At 35.8% G+C, this 17,217-nt stretch overlaps 2 protein-coding genes across 3 annotated transcripts in view; one reads left to right on the top strand and one right to left on the bottom strand.

The window, feature by feature from the left end:
- Nucleotides 1-2,472: 2,472 nt before the first annotated feature.
- The window catches only part of LOC132695808 (E3 ubiquitin-protein ligase HUWE1), a 43,060-nt gene continuing 28,315 nt past the window's right edge, over nt 2,473-17,217 (top strand). The window contains exon 1 of the mRNA XM_060660297.1: nt 2,473-2,568. The gene's annotated coding sequence lies outside the window, so the exon portion shown is untranslated. The remainder of the gene's footprint in view (nt 2,569-17,217) is intronic.
- Nucleotides 3,891-17,209, bottom strand: LOC132695809 (voltage-dependent calcium channel subunit alpha-2/delta-3). 2 transcript variants are annotated; one of them, XM_060660300.1, is made up of 23 exons: nt 16,866-17,209; nt 15,008-15,089; nt 13,193-13,303; nt 12,420-12,642; nt 12,237-12,368; nt 11,785-12,074; nt 10,079-10,189; nt 9,832-10,024; nt 9,478-9,614; nt 9,340-9,420; nt 9,201-9,281; nt 9,027-9,101; nt 8,850-8,969; nt 8,721-8,792; nt 8,493-8,634; nt 8,394-8,439; nt 8,148-8,338; nt 8,005-8,086; nt 6,371-6,469; nt 5,701-6,320; nt 5,373-5,646; nt 5,120-5,318; nt 3,891-5,061 (listed from the first exon to the last, which is right to left on the bottom strand). In XM_060660300.1, the coding sequence occupies exons 1-23, from the start codon at nt 16,985-16,987 to the stop codon at nt 4,960-4,962; spliced, it is 3,585 nt and encodes a 1,194-aa protein (XP_060516283.1). In that variant the 5' UTR covers nt 16,988-17,209; the 3' UTR covers nt 3,891-4,959. The 2 variants fall into 2 exon arrangements, with proteins under 2 accessions (XP_060516283.1, XP_060516282.1); XM_060660299.1 differs by having other exon boundaries at nt 5,373-5,649.

The following is a 17,217-nucleotide window of genomic DNA, read 5'->3' on the forward strand; positions in this document are numbered from 1 at the left end:
AGAATCATATAAAAAAAATATTTTGTTCCATCTCGTAAATATTTTGTAAATAAAAACGTAATCCACGGTAGAGTTCTTCGTGCCTTTTAAAGAAGCGCGGTTGCTAAAGCTTTTCGTAAAAAAGAATTACGTCGATGCGAATGTAACAATGGCACATTCCACTAAAACCACTACATTGTCAAGCCCTACTACGCTAGGTGTAATGAGAGTGTGGGAAGCAGAAACAATTTACATTTACCTACCTAACCGTATAAAATCTACAGGTTATTTTGTCTCATATATGTAGAACGCATAAGTACATAGATACGGTTCGTTTAATTTGGCACACAATTTCATAAAGATTTTCAAAAATATCGCAGCTTCAGGTATTCAGATAAATTTATTATTTGTGATATTGTAGAAATAGATAATACCTTATTTTTACTTAAACGCTGAAGTAAATAAAAGGATAAAAAGAAATGTTTTCTCGAGTCTTTTTAATTCGACCAGCCCGTGGCATTACTCCGAAGGCCGTCAAAGCTGTTGAATGCGACATATACAGGGTGATTCATTAATACTAGAGGCATGTTGCTCATCTTCAAATAAGAAGGTTCATAGAAACATGGGATGGAAAACACTTAAAACACTAATGAATCATCCTCTATACTACTACACGTCTACACGTCGGTATCTGGGTGCAGGGGGTTTTCAGGAGTGTTTCGCAGATTTCATGACCATCTAATAATAATAATAATAATAAAACAGGTATAATAAAAAAGAAATTCCTAAAACGTGAATAAATGCTGAGTACGCAATAAATAATTAAATCCGGTAAAACTCTGAATCATAACACGTAAATCGAAAGCCGATATAACGTTTTTTTGGGGGTGTCTGTGCCGTTCGAATAATCTCACTTGCCCTGACACCAATATGATTTCAGCTTTTATCGCTTTTGCAAATTTCGATAACTAAACAAGATTTCAATAATTTTATATAAGTGTGTCGCGTATGAATGAAACGTAATAAGCGTGTCCGCCTCGCCAAGTAAATGAAAGTTTTTAGTTGCAAGAGAATGAGATTGTCGAAGTTTTGCCCGCACTTTGAACTTGCTCGTAACTATAGTTAAGTACAAAGTTTCGCTTCGACTATATCGCTGTTAGCAAGTTCGTGCACTACCTGTTATTCAGATTTTGTCCGCATACGGGAAAATTTAATTATTCCCGGATTCCTATATACCTACTTAGAAACGCGATACGCCACGTTATATCTCATTCGTTTCCCAAGGTAAAGCAATACCCTCCGCTTGACTACAACTTAAATTGATACCCATTTATTTTAAAAGAGGATTGCGTCTACGTAATATAGAAAAATGATATGTGATAATAAATAATTGATATTGTTAAACAGACTGCAGCCTTAAATGATTTTACCAAACCAATATATTGCGATTTATAAGCCAAGCCACGTTTAATATACTAAAATGAGGAAAAGGTCAAAACACTTTATGACGCACGCATCAAGTGCTTCAGTTATCATTGCATGAGGCGAACTATCGATTTAACTCTCGCATCGAGTATCCGGTCTACCTACTTGTTTAAATCTACTCGATCGCGATTTTTAATAAATACCACACCGAATTTATCCTTTTGGTTCAAAATTAATCCCGTTGAAATTAATTTTAGTGGAGCCAACAAGGCGGCATTATAAAAGTATCGACACTATCTCTTTTTAGATAGTCTGATTCATCTATTAGCCTTTCATTGCACATTATTAATTAGGTAAATTTTAAACGTTGACAATTTACACTGCCACATTAGGTTAATTCCGACAATAACGAAAGGCCTACTTCTAGCCCGATATCAAATTTCTTTTTAATTGTCCCATTTTTGTTATTGGGCCTTTGTCTCCGTTAATTGACAAATCTCACAAACACACTAATGGATCTATTTCAATTCCAACGCATCATCAGCAGAATTGAATGACTCTATTTAATCTACTTTAAGGAATGCGATATTGTTGATGACGCCAGTCATTTAAAAAAACTGTTTCTGGCTGTGCAAAAAATATTACCATATAATGTCGCTTGATAAGTAAGTAAGTAAGGGCGGGGCATTCTTTCGTCGCCTGGATTAAGATCTCTATTTTATTAGAAATCGACCAGAATGGTTAAAAACACAAGGAATATTTTTGATACCGTGATATTTTAATCGACCCGTTAACAGGAAGTTTTCCAGTCAACCAGCTGATACTGACATGAGTCAGTGCATGGCCTAATCTAAAAAAAATACGTTTTAAAATCAAAAGTCGCTCCATCTTGGGCCTAGCGGCGTAAAATATCACAATCCGCGTCGTTTAAATTAGCTATACGAGCTGCTTAATACATTTCCCTTCAGCGCGTATAAAATACTTGGACCTCTCGAACACAGCTGACGCCAGGGGCCATTTTTATAAATAGATTAATATTGATCGCATCTTACCTGCCGAAGAAGAATCCTCGTTATAACCTTACGTGCTTTTGAATTTTGTTTGCAAATATTGTTAACTTAGTTGGTGTACACCTAGAGAAAGTTAAGAAACAGAAACCGAAAGGCAAGTAGAAAACTTGAGTAATTTTTTTGACCTGTGAGGTATTTTTGAAAAATTAATTTATTATTCGGGATGAGGGATTGTCGAAATAATAAAACTCAGATATTCGATAAATATATTAGCTTTAATTAAACCTACGTATATCATTTATTCAAGGTATATGCTAGTATGAATGTGACACTCAACAGACAAACAACATTTCGAGAAATAATAATTTCATAACCGATAACCGTACATGATGCTCGGATCGAATACCTATTTAGTCAGTAACTTACATTTATTATTTGTTTCATTGGAAGACTCAGTTTTAGTATAGCGTAACCTAAATTATAAAGTGCCGCTGGACATCTGGAAATGGGAGACGGGCCTCGTAAGCTTGTTAGAATAGTCTCCTAGGTTAAGTTTAAAAAATTTGAAACTGTCCTTAGTTGTCAGAAAATTGACAACACCGCCACGCCAGCTTTCATACAACAAATCGTTATTATACATACGAACTTAAAATGGCTTTTTACACTTTATAGAGTTACAATTTTGTTAAAAGACAAGCGATTTCCATATTACCTCCTTTTACCACACACACGATTCCTCTCGACAAAAATAATTTGATAAAAAACTGCACCTAGCTTAAAGCTACAAATAAAACCTTCATAAGATATATCTATTCCAGTTCAGTAATTAAATTCCACATTACCGGAATAGACATAGACTTGGATTACGATTTTCTTAAATAACGATTTTTTTGATTTTAACAGAGTTAGAATATCAATATTACCCAAGATAGATTCGATATGGAATCGAGTTTGATTTAATATTCCCTTGCCTATTCCTTACGTCATTTAAGAAAATCACAATTGCTATACGCGAATTGTTTGTCTCATTTAAAACTCCCCATACAATTGGCATATAATTTTTTAAACTGTAATTCTTAAATTACAACACTGAGTATGTTTTGCAACTTCATATATATTCTATGCTACTTAACTATTAAATATTTTTAAAAGTCTGAATTAGATATTTGTAACGAGTTTTATATGAGACATATTAAACTCGATTTTTGCTAGGCCTAGTACAACGAAATTTTATCTAGTTTAAATCAGTTTTTATAAAACCATTTAAAGTCTACGTTTATATTTTATACTTTCAACTTAACAAAAATGTATGACATTTTCAAATAGTTATTTACAATAGCAGATCATTTGACTATTCTAAAATAACCTGTATAATAATATTCACAGATTTATTTTTAAGAGTATTGTCATAATTACAAATATATATATATATATATATATATATATATATATATATATAAGTATAAAAAACGGTCGATGATCCTTTACTAAAAAAACGCCCGTTGTTATAGATAAATTAAAAAGTTCTAAGTTATGAACTGTCTAAACTTTTAAAAAATATACCCAACTTTAGTTATAAATATCACATATATATATTTATTTTCTGGAATTTTAGTTGATCTACTAACGTACGGAGATGTTAAACGTGCAGCACTTGGTGTATAGTTGCATATCTATAATCAAAGAGCGATGCCGCATGAAAAAAAAGCATAGATAATAAATTATTGATATGCCTTCGTTAATTATTGCATTGTATTGGTGATTAAAAACGTACTGGGGTATAATGTTCAGTCCTGCAAAACTACTGAAAATATTAAAAGCATCACCTTTGCATAGATTTGATTACATACAAAAGTTTTCTGAACAAATTTTAGTTGACGACGCACCGTTTTAGTTAGTTAGGGTCGCATTTCAATCAAACATCCCCTCGAGGCTAAGACATATAACACATCGGCAACTCTCACACAAAAGCATGGGTGGTCATTTTTCGTACATATAATGGTTTTTAAATTTAATATTCTAATTCATTATTAATTTTTGATTACAAAATTTTTTCTATTACATATAAATCCTACATTGATGCTACGCAAACTATAGTTATGTGTTATTTGGCAGAGCCTACGTAACTAGCAATGGATAGATATATTACAAAACTTAATAGATAATAGTCACTCATAAGCGTGGTTTTCCTAAAACCAAAGATTATTGTCTATCATCAAAGGTTAAATATTAGTTTATTTCAAACTTTAATAATATTATCATTGAATGTTTTAAAAATATTACCTTTCCGAAAGATGATCAGGTTTCTGCATTGCGCAATTATGTACAAATTCACGAACAATTTTTTTTTTAAGTTTCTTTCATAAATTGTATTCAACAACATAACTTTCTTAGTTTGACGTATTGTCATTGATAAAAACAGCTAATCTATCAGTAATATATGCAAATAAATTTACATTACATTCGTCTAGTCATAAAGTGATATGAGCATTTCATTCAAATGTCACATTTAAATAAGTTTTATATTCTATTGAAATACGGATGATCACGACGTAAGGACAAGTAGACAATGCGCGCATGCTACCAATAATGTCAAAATGCTTAATGATATCGTGGTCGACTTTCCACAAATGTGGATTTCAATTTCCTAAAATAACGGTTTTGTGATTTTCGTGCAACAGGCGATAAATTAGACCAAGTATTACCTCGGGGTGGTAGTTGATGCATTTTGGCGGGCGCCTCCTGTAGAGATTTGATTTGGGTTTGTGTAAACATCCGGTGTCCTTCGCTTCGTAAACCAGTTCTTGCGGATTAATACTTAACTGCTTACTACCACATGGACAAGTGTTGTCCACTACCAGAAGAATTAAATTACTAAATGGTATCTTCTGAACACTGAATGGTCTACAACATTTTTGAATGAGTTTTAAACACAGCATAATGTAGATGTGAAACGACCTTTCACAGCCTGTCACGTGACAGTTGGTGAGTTTCCCTTTTAGGGGATTATTTTGACCGCTTGTGTTCAGTCTTTCAGGTTGCAGAATGTATAAGTCAACTTTCCTATCGCACGGTCTAGTGCCAAACTGTCCGAGGTCCACCCCTTCTAGCGGGTCTGATTCGAACGGAGGCACAAACGGAGGCGTGTATATATTCACAGGTGGTGGGATAATTGGATTTTGTTCGTCTATAGTGTCTTCTCCATTTGCGTAGTCGTAATCAGTGTAGAATTCTTCTGAAAGCGACGGTTGTTCGTTAAAATTCCATTTTCGGCCGCACTACTTACCATCTTCGTGTGAGTAATAAGACAACGCTGTGGCGTATGTTGATTTAAACTTGCCGACCAAAAGCACTAACGTTTGCAAGAGAAAGTTTGTAATATGCTTCGTGGGAGAAAACATCTCGATTTTGTTCGCTTTTCCGCTGAAGTGGTATTTGTTGTTCGAGCAAGAACCTTGGTAATCGTAAACTGCGATTTTCCTGTAAATCCGGTCTTGAACCAAGGAGTCCATTATCGTCCCATCGATCTGCCCGAAAAATCTTCCGGTGTGCTCGCTTTTTTCCGAAATTATTACGAAACCATTATTATCTAGCACGTAACATTCCAGCTTTTCGCTGGCGCACGATTTCTTGCAAGAAGTGGATCCCGTACACTTTGAGGTGATGTTAAGAAAGTGTTCCGCTATAGCAGAGTGTTGAAACTGCAATCCGACCACCGCAGCCGGTGCCCAATGACCCTTGTTTTCTACAAACACCGCATGGGTTGCAGTAATTAATGGTTTGCCCGTTGCTCCCACGTCAAACGGGACAGAGAAAACAAAACTTTCCGGTTCAATAGAATGCTGATCTACAGCTCTTCTGTACCAGGTCTCGTCCATGGCTCTCGAATTGTTATCACTGAAGTGCCTGTAGATATTTTTTTCTAATTGCTGTCGAACGTTAGAGCAGATACTTACGGTCCATCCGACTCCATGTTCGTTAAATTAGTCCATCTCAACAGTCCACTCCTTGTGGCAACGAATGACAGCGTCCCATTAAATATGTCATATCCTTGGCTGCAAAATATTGAATCTATTGGAATCCGTTAGTTGCTGTATTTTTTTTTTGCTAATTACATCGGATAAAGACATTTATTTTAAGTATTCCATTTGTTATTTCTTGTTTATTTAGGTCGAAGTAGCTAACAGTTCGCCAATCATCCTGTTGGCTTCTTCAGAGCTTGACTGAAACTGGCTAGCAGTTTACTCTGTACTTGCTTTTATGTTGTTTGAGGGGGGCGGAGCTAAATGAGGGACATAAACACCATCTCGGATGACTGATTCCCATATTGGTGACAGGAAGAGACCTGAGTCGTGGTCAAGATTTTTAGGTTGGTTACATATTGTTATCAGTAAGAAATCAGACTTAACATTGGGTCATTGTGTTTACATTTTTGTCACATCATAGTTTTATTGAATAAAAGTGTATGTCCGGCTTCGTGATTGTGTGCGGCAACTGTCTTAGCCTTAAGGCTCTTTCATGTTCTTCGAGCCTAGTTGATATTTTCCGGTCTCTCCAATGTATTCTTTGCCGCATATGCACGGAATGCCGTAAACTCCTGGCATCTCAAATGGAATTTTGTCTCTGAGGGATCCAAGATGTTCAGAGATTTTTGGACAAGTGGTAAATCTGGTTTTGAACTTTTGATATGTGGTCCGTGATGTTTTGAATATAAGGGAGGACAACAGTGGCAAGTGTGGGATTGCTTTCAGTTTCATCGCTATTGGAAGGTTCTGGTGAAGTGTATTTCGTGATGGAACGCTTAATATCTTTAATATGGAAATTATTAGAGAGAAGAGCAGAGGTGAGGTGCGTTAATTGTGGGTTCAATGTGACAATGCATTAAGGCATCAGTCTGTGTGCGTAGGTTTTCTGTAAACACAATGACCCAATGTTAGATCTGATTTCCTATTGATAAGAATATCTAAGAATGTTATTAGTTTCTATTTCAATGGTAAGCAACCTAACAATCTTAACCGCGACTCAGGTTTCTACCATCAATATGGGAATCAGTCATCCGAGACGGTGTTTATGCCCCTCATTTAGCTCCGCCCCACTCAAAAAATATTAAACAATATAAAAGTTCGACTCGACAACAACCGACGCAGGAGGAATCCAGAAGTTTTATAAAAAGTATTACAGTAGCCTGTGGAAGTTTCTTTGAAAAACATTCATTCATACTTACCGAATCCTGAATAAAGCTTTTACAAATATTATAATTCATATGATTGTTCACATAAAGACAACAGTACAATTTTTATACAGAGGAACGCATATCAAGGTTGATGGCTGTACTTGATACGCGCTTCGTGATCAAAACAAAACAACAAACGTAGAACACTAAATTACACTAGTTTATAAAAAAAATCATTATTTTCAATTGAACGTTTACCTTTTTAATTGTTGCATAAGTGTGCCAATAGGGCTAATGTGCAAAGAATTAATTAGTAAAATTGTTGCAGCATTATTTAACACAATTGGTGCATTAAAATAAAAAAATATGTATTTTATATTTCACGTTTTCATGCTGTGCAGTGACAATGGAACTTACTGTTTCTCTGTCGATCTGTATTTTTCCAGACCTTCAGTGACCATTGCGTCCAGAACTAGAGATTGAATTAGAGTTTTATCGCCTACGAACGTAACAAATAATTGTCATTGAGCGTTAAGTGTCGTTTGAAAGTAGCGTCTTACAATAATATGCGTCCTTGTCTTGTTTTGACGAAAAATGATGATGTTGTTCTCTCTGCGACGGTGATCGAGGTCGCAGTGACATCCACCTCCATCCCGGTCTCCTACTTCTGGATAAAAAGTGAAGTACTCTTTCCTCTGCTGTTTTAAACCATTGTTCTCCAGATGTACCACTTGTATACTCGCAGTACACCCTTTAGGAAACGTTAAAGCTGAGGTGTTGGTGTCAGTTTTGCGTCTATGACTTACCAGTCAGGATGCACCCTCCAGTTGGTGCCTTTAAAATAGTCGGTGACTGAAATGAAAGGTTTTTAGTGGATAGATTTTTATACGGTCAAGAGGATGTACCGTTTTTTTGGCTGTGTTTTATTTCCTGTTCGGCGAGTAACTCATACATGCCATAACCTTCGGGTATCGCGAGTCCCAACGAGAATGGCGTACCCTCGATCGGGTTGTAGAAGTATTTATATCGCCTTGTTGTCACCCGCCTCTGAAATTGTTTTGTTAATAGTTTTTTGATCATTCAAAAACTTAGCTTATTTCCTTAATTTAATAATTTGAGGTGTAGTTGCTTACCATATCGTCGTAGTGCACTTTTACGTTAAGTTCAGTCTCTCCCTCTTTTTGATTGATCATGTCTTGTCGTAGCTAGAAGTTGGTGATCGTTAGCATACTAATAACCAATACTGAGAGTGCTGCACTTACGTCAAGGAGAGCACTGTGGTTTTCACGCGGCCCATTTTCATTTTCCGTGAGCTCCACCTCGGATAAATCTATGGAAATGTATTGTGGTTCTAAAGTGTCTTCGTATTGCTCACTTATTTTCTAGAAAAGTTATGATATAAATGCCACGTTGGTATTAAGTACTATTTGCAAACTTACCGGAGGTTTTAGTGCCGGGTGATACAAAACGTGACCGTTATTGTTAACGATAAAGGAATATCCGTTTACTCCGAGCTGGAAGATATTGATGCAATTGGTTAGGAAATTAAATAATGGACACGTTTATTATAATATTTATTATATAAATCGTCACCAAATAAAATTGCAAGTTACCTTGTATGGCGGAACTAGCTTTTTAATTTGATCTAAAGACACATCGGTACCGACAACTCCCAAAACATTCGCTACTCGTACCTATAAACAAATTAATGTATTATTACGTCAAAATAGATTTTATCGATCTAGGAGCTACCGTGTGGTTTCTGCGATCAAAAACTGGCGTCGTGACGGTTGTCATTAGTTGACCCACTTTGTCGTCTGAAAAACTGTCAGCCTGAAATATTATCATTTAATAACAGAAAGACGACGACTGAATTTAATGTCCGCTTACTCTTCCTCCGACATAAGCCGGAGTCCATTGGATGGGGTGGTCATTTTGATACATGACCATGGGTCTAGCCATAACCTCTATGTAATGAAGTACTTTTTGTTTTATTTCGTCGTAATTTTGTATTCGGGAATAGTAGCCTATAAGCGACATAAGATACATTTAAGCCATCCAGAGTCTGTTAGGACTTTTATATGTTAGTGATCAGCTTATAGTCAGAGGTAAAAAATCAGAAGCTCAATCCTACTTTAACATAGTATCTTGATATCCAATAAAAAATTATATTATTCCAAAAAGTGAAGGTCTGTCGATGTTTGCTCCAGGCGTTGAATTATCATTGTCATTTTTAATTCTCACCTTTATTTTCGCAAGCCATCCAGTGCATGTCGGCTGCGCTGTTGGAATCTTTTCCCACGAGGTACGTAAATATTCGAACAGGACGATGAGGAAAATTGTACATTTTGAATATATCTTTGTAATTAGAGGGAGGTCCGTCCGTTATCAACATTATCGCTTGGTTACATTGACACCCGTGACCGGTGCGATTGTACTAAAAACATGCATATTTATATGTAAATGCTCTTGATTCGAAGGATGAAGTTACCTTGTGTAAAATTTCGAAACCCGTGATGAGAGCTGACGAAAAATTCGCTATGTTTTCTTGCTTAAAAGTCGCTAGCGACTCCTTTAGCCATCTGAGATTTTCGTCGGTAGCCTGAAAACGTCGATTGCTTTTTTAATTTCCAGTTTGTCGTAAAAGTTCTTCCACCGTTTCTCCCGGATGGGTAAAATGAGCGCGATTCTTAAAGTTAATTTTTATAGTCAGAGAGGCGAAGGTGTTTTCCAGTTTAAACGTTTTCATTGTTCCGAAATAATTTGTAATAAAACCTTCAATAAAACGCTGTTGTCTGGGCAAACGCCACTCGTCGCAGATCGATATCTAAAATTTTGTCGGCGGCTGATATTAAATTGCTGAGAGAAAGAATGTCACGTCGTTTTCGTTGATTCAAAACTATAAGTTTTATATTAGTAACCCATTACAATTTTGGGCTAAAAAGTTCTTACTAAGCCCCTTAAATGAGTATCATTATCTAAATATTGGTTAATTCTTTCTGAATAAGACGATAGGATGAATGTTAGAGACAATAATCAATTATATTTAAATGGAAGGGGCTGGGGGGAATTTTATGGTATCTACGGATAGATCTCATCGACCTCCATCTTTCGTAAAAATTTCAATCTTCTCGGAGCGACGTAGGTATTTTAAAAAACTAAAAATGTAAATTTTTGGACAAAATCACGACCAAACATTCATGAAAATTTGGATCGAGGTCGATAGTAACCGATCCGGCTCAAATTTGGCACGAAGATAGGGGGTCGGGGGGGTATTAGTCCTTCCGGGGGACATAACATTAACAAAAAAAAACGATTTTTTTCATAAAATGTTTAATATTTCCGTTATTTATTACTCTATTAGTTTAAAAACCTATACATTATAAACTTTGGTCTTTTCTCTATTTAATGATACCAAAAGATCTTACACAAGTTCTATAGTTTTTTGTCGGGAATGCTTTTTGTCGGAGACTGCATTTTTTAAAAAAATTGTATTAATTATTATTTATAATTAAATGGTGAGAGCTGAGGAAGACTTTATAATTTTTATTTATAGACCTCATTAACCTCCATCATTTAAAAAAAAAGATCAATTTTTTCGAAGTAATGCAGGTATTTAAAAAAAATAAAATGGGAATTTTTGAGGAGTATCATGATATCCATGAAAATTATAATTTGAGAATATTAATTAATGATAGACCTCATTGACCTCTAACTTTGATAAAAATTTCAACCTTCTGGGAGAAACGTAGATATTTTAAAATATTAAAAATCCAAAATTTTTGAAGAAAAACATGATAAATACGAAAATAATAAAATGCAAATATTAACCGAAAATGGGGGATTGGGGGGGGGGATGTTATAGTATCTGCGAATAGACCTCATTGGTGTGTATCTTTCGTAAAATTTTCAATTTTCTTGGATTCATATGGGTTGAGAAATAACTTTAAAATCTCATTTTAAATGGAAAAATCGGCTTAAAAATCAATAATCAATTTTGAATGTTTTATATCTTATTTGTTTATAATTTTGAGAATTTGAAATTTATGCGGTAAATACTTTGGTCCTTCCTCTATAAAAAGATACTAAAATGATTCCCACAAGTTATTCCGTTTGTCGTCAGGAACGGTTTTTGCATAGGGTTGCAAATTTATATAGAATAATTAATTATTTTCAATTTTCAATATTATCACTTACCTGGACCAACATGTCCTTAAAGCAGGGCAAGCTTTCGCGCGTGGTGTCAGAAAACCTGTACACGTTAACGAAATCGTTGTCGGATAGAGTGTCTAGGATAACTTCTACAGTCGCTCTAGCTAGATTCGCTCTGTGTCCGGCCATAGAACCGGAACTATCCACTAGAATTATTAGGTCTTTCGGAGATGTAGCAGCGTTCACGTACCACGCAGAGGAACGGAAATCGTAGATATTTCTGTTATTTCGAATCTCTTGCATCGTAGACATGTCTTCCGGCGGCCATGCGATTCCTTTAAAGAGGTTTTAACATTCGTAAATGACAATTTTTTAAGTATATAATGTCTAAGGTGGTCGGTTAAATTAGAGAGAAGCTATTAGATTGAGTTATACCTTTTACTTGTAAAATGGCAAAAAAATGAGATACTTATCATGGACGCACTGTATATGCATACCTGGGTAACGTCTTAAAAAGCCAGTAGAGCTGCCGAAGAATTGCCAGGAAAGGGTGGGGTCGCCTTCGTAATTATTTATAAACAAGGGGTCTAAATGTTCGGACCACTGTATAGCATTTAGCACTTCTGGTTCTAAAATAGCATCACTCGAATAGGTCTCTTTTTGTTTTACATTTTTCTTACCATATTCGAAGACGTGGTTGGGCATAAGCACCGTGCTGAGGCTAATATTTACGGGCAAGTGGTCGAAGTGAGGATTGGGCGTTAAAATCATTTCTCGCGTTCCTTCTGCGGGTTTGCCATCCGGTCCGAAGACATTCAACTTTTTGGCGTTATAGTATCGAAATGGTTGGCCATTGTCGGTTCTTGGCGTTAAGGCCGCCTGTTCGGCTGAATCCAATATTCGCTAAAAAATTACAACATCCTTATTAGGTCTTACGGCCGATTTATCATTTGAAGTTTCGATGCGGACGAACGGTACGTAATTTATAGAACCGTCCAAAAGCGGGAACGGATCGTTTAAAAATTCAAATTCGCTTCGAACTTAAAGCGGAAAACTAAGTTGATTTAATTCGGGCGAAAACAAAACGCGACGGAAAGTTCTTAATTTAAAGCTCGGTTTATTCGATTTAGGGATGCTAAAAATAATCAAATAGAGCTTCGGACGAAACTTTGTAAATAGGAGAATGTCGAATACCTAAGAACTTCCGGATGCAAAATTTCAAAAGGTATTATTTCGCTTGCTCCCACATACGCGCGTTAGTCATTCAAAAAAAATCTAATGATCTGCAAAGCCGAACGGGGCATCTATTGAGGTCCAGTGGCGATGGTTGTGAGTTTTAAAGACAAAAGGATGGACGTGAATGACCAACCAAAATAAACCCCGATACGTATTTAGGAAGTACTACCCAACCGATGCGAAATAGATCAACCAAGGTATCTATTTGGGTACTTACCATAACGGCACTCATTTTAAAATCCATCATGTTTTTCACTTCCGTAGCCATTTCCCTAATCAGGATCAATCCGTCTTTCCGCACTACGTTTATGTTTACATCTTGATATTTCTGAAACAATTTTAGGATAACGAGATCTCAAACAGATTAAATTTTACGCTTCAATTGTGAGATGGAATCGAAGTAATAACATTTTTAATTAAACTCCTTTCCTGATTCGAAAGAATAGCGGAACGCATTCGATATCCAAATTTGTTAAATACCTGAAATTCCCGATTCCCGGGTTTATTACTCTTGGTGAAATTTATACTACGAAAATATGTGGTAGGTACGCGTTCCCTATAGCAAAAGTTTGTCGAATAACTTGAACCGCGCATTGTTTTTTTTTTTATTTGTGGCTCTCTGCTCCCACCTTCTTGTTGCGTTCGATATAATTTTGCTCGTTTCGGGCCGGATAGGGCTCACGTTTTGAAGCGGTTATAAAAATAAATCAGTACCGAAATTTCCCTCGTAATTGAAAGACTTATTTCAAGCGCCGCGTTACGCCCTGTAATTGCTATTACAGATGGAGCAAATGGCCGGGATTCATCAATTTAATATTGTCGAATGCAAGGGGCTCTTCGTAAATTTGCAGATATAGCTCGTTTGTTGCCGAATCTATCAAAAATTGTTCCCACGACAACGATCTTACGATTTGGAGATTTAAGAAGGAAAGGAATTGGGAAGTTTTTTGAAAAATAGTTTTACCTGAATCGTCGAATAATTTCTGCAATTTGAAAGTAGAAAAAATACTTTTACGATATTTGGTATTTATTTGACATTATAACATCTCAGGCAATTTACATTTATTGTTGTGTCAAACATGTAAATTTCATTTTAGATTTCATAGGTGTGAGTAATGTTATCGCTAACAAAAAGCCTAAACAAAATTGCGACAATTTCCTCCCCTACCTGGGCAAAACACAGTGCCTGAAACACCATTTACTGTATTTGCAAAAAAATAGAAAGTGACGTTTTCCGAGGAGAATATTTGTTGGTTGTTTGGCGGTGGGTTTTACTTTCCATTTTTTAAATTTCATTTTAATTGAAGAAATTTTGAAGAAATTATACCTACTCCTTAAGCTTTACTTTTTAGCTACGTTTTTTAACTAGCTTTGCCGCAATTGATAATAAGATATATTCGAGCTCTTTCGGGTGTTGTTTTCTTCTCGTAATCAAAATACTAAAATAGCACTTTTTTTTTATTGTTTAAATAAAACCTAAATGGTGTTGGAATTTACACTGAATCTGCATAATTTGAGGTGCCAGGTGCTTGCAAGGATCGATTCGAATAATACCATAAAGTGGTTCCTGTATGGTTTCGTGTGTAACTCGATAACCACGATTGATATTTAAACAGAAAATAATGAACGCGTCGTTGACGTAGAAAGAGCAGCATGTGATCGTCTTCTATGCTATCGAGACAAGCAGGCGCGAGAAAGCGGGTGCCCGTATATTGACGTTTTTTCATCGTGGCCATAAAGCGCATGTGTAATAATACCACGTGGACGCTTAAAAGTACTTTTCTGCCTCCTCCTTGCGAGGTATCGCAGCGATAAATAAATTTTCTTCGCCGGCTTATGGAGAGAAAAAAAAAACCCGGACGTCCACGGGCATCATGGTTGGACCGGGGTTGGACGGTTTGCGAAAGGGACAATTCATCTGAACATGTTTAATTAGGGATCTAGAGCCGGGACAACGAGGGAAAACGCTACCGAAACGTTTTACATCCGGACTAATTAAAACTGACCTTATTAGTTTGATATAATAACTTACTTTTTGGAGGTCGTCCATTTTCGTCGTAACTCGTCCGTACTGCCATAAGTCAACCCCGAATTGCAACGCCCAATTTCTAACTCTGCAAAAAGATGGTAGGATAGAGGAGGGGGCGCAGTATGAGTTTAAAACTGCAGGTGGTTTTTAATTTTAGGTGAAAACGGAAGACGTTCTGCGAATTGCATTTCAATTTTGGGACATAGATTCGACCGAAGCGTCGAAATTTTTTCAATGCATTGAGTTCAGCTTGCCGGCGAACTAATCTAATTCATTTCAACTATTACATCGTTTTCTGATTAAGTTCCATGATCCGGGTAAGGAGGATGTCGCCCTAGGGGTGGTGTATCGGGGACAGGCAGGCAGCAGCGCGTGCAATTTCTAATTCTAGTTCTAGCTTGTTTCGATTGGTAACGGAACTTTTTTTTTTGGAAATTCCGGTCCACCAAAAATACGCTTTGTTGCAGAAACTAGAAAATTAAGGGCTATCGATCGTAAGATCGCGTTTATTGTGATTGCGTGATGTGTGTGTTATGAATATATAATTTTGGACGGATCGATCTTATTAAAAACGGATTACCACCTAATGTGCACTTTGTTTTTAATTCAGCCGTCGCGACGCTATAGACGGTAACGACTTTTCCTATTGAAGTGACGATAATACAGGCTGTCCACCAATTTTCTATTGGAAAAATTGAAAATTAAATTAAATACGGAAAACTTAAGGAGGTGATTCCTTATTTAAAATAAAGGTTAGTTTGTGTTTGTGTTGGGTCAGAAGTCCAACCATTAGAAAAATATTCTTTTTATTTTTGTTTCTTAAAAACAAAGCAATAAAATTACAACAACATATTTTTTTTTTAAGGATGGTTATTTTAACGATGATTATTGAATTAAATGCGACGCTAAATAAGGCAAGAGTAAGAAATACATTAACAAATAACAACAGTCCACCAAATAAAAAATTATATTTTTAGTTAAGAGGAATGAAGGGGGTAGGATAATTGAATCCCCTCCACAAATTTTATTAAACTAAAAATATTTGCAGAAGGTGTGTTTTCATGATAGTAATGCTTCCGTAATATTTTATTGGTCCGTCTATTTTCGTTTATATCGCAAGCTGCCCTTTAGTTTTTCGTATTGGTTTTGAAACGCCCTTTATATGCGGGGTACGTGGGCAAAATATAGCAACTCCAGCTGTCGAATGTTTAACAAAAAGAAAGCTTTCCATAGATATCGTGAATAAGTTAAATATCGGAATTGGCTGTAACAAGAGGAGAAATTTAATCTGAATTGAACTATTCTTACTATAAAGAAACCCAGCGGACCAAGAATCTTATATTTTTAGTGGCTTAATCTGAAAAACCTGCTAAACGCGTCATTTTTAAACAAAAACATTTTTTTGGTTTGAAAACAAGGCTCTTCCGATTTTACGTTTCTATAAATTTATTTCTTTAATGACTCAAAGAATCGCCCCCTGAAATTTTTTAACTGCTTAAAAACATCTTGTATGCATATGTTTTCTTTTACAAGTTTATTGTTGATATATACTTATATAATATGGATATGGGATAAGCCTATTTGTACGTAGAGAAATTTTGAAACAGTTAGGTAAGATTGTTAAAGCTTAAATTTCTAAATAATAAGAGAAATTGACGGTTACGACAAGTTAGTCTTAAACGATACAGAGGATCCCAATTTCCTATTCGTCGCCTAATTTTCAATTTAACCTCACTTGAAAAATCGATAAATATTCATCGAAAATGCTTACATAACGTCTTCCGATAAAGTTTACTTCTAGGAGGTAGACGTGATCAATCTAGTGTGCCCGACCTTTGACAACAAAACCCGTAAAACTTACTCATTATGTGGAATCTCCTCGTCCTGTTCTAAATATACCGGTAAAATTTTGTGGGCCAATAAAAGTAGCAACAGACCCAATTTGCTGGCTCGCAAAATCACGTTATCGTTTCTACACATCATGTTCACTAGCACTTCTACTCACAGTCTTTTCTCTGTAGGTCAATCTTATTTAGAAAAAGAAAAATCGAATTTGCGACATGCCCATTTCGGCTTTAAGTTACAGTTTCCCTTGCAATTCGATTGGTTAATCCGGCGCTGTATCAGATTTCACATTCTAATTGATAATTGCAACGATGAAGGGTTAGATTCAGACCGGGTGGCTTTTTCTGCTGTAGTACACACCCCGAGTA

The sequence above is a fragment of the Cylas formicarius genome, unplaced genomic scaffold (assembly GCF_029955315.1).
Source record: "Cylas formicarius isolate icCylForm1 unplaced genomic scaffold, icCylForm1.1 PGA_scaffold_12__32_contigs__length_19106922, whole genome shotgun sequence".
Taxonomy (NCBI): Eukaryota; Metazoa; Arthropoda; class Insecta; order Coleoptera; family Brentidae; genus Cylas; species Cylas formicarius.

Coding starts and splice junctions, on each gene's coding strand:
- LOC132695809 (XM_060660299.1), bottom strand. CDS start 16,987: ATGATGTGTAGAAACGATAACGTGATTTTGCGAGCCAGCAAATTGGGT. Junction 9,102..9,200: donor AGCTAGTTCCGCCATACAAG/GTAACTTGCAAT, acceptor AATATCTTCCAG/CTCGGAGTAAACGGATATTC. Junction 8,635..8,720: donor AAGTGCACTACGACGATATG/GTAAGCAACTAC, acceptor AAACAATTTCAG/AGGCGGGTGACAACAAGGCG.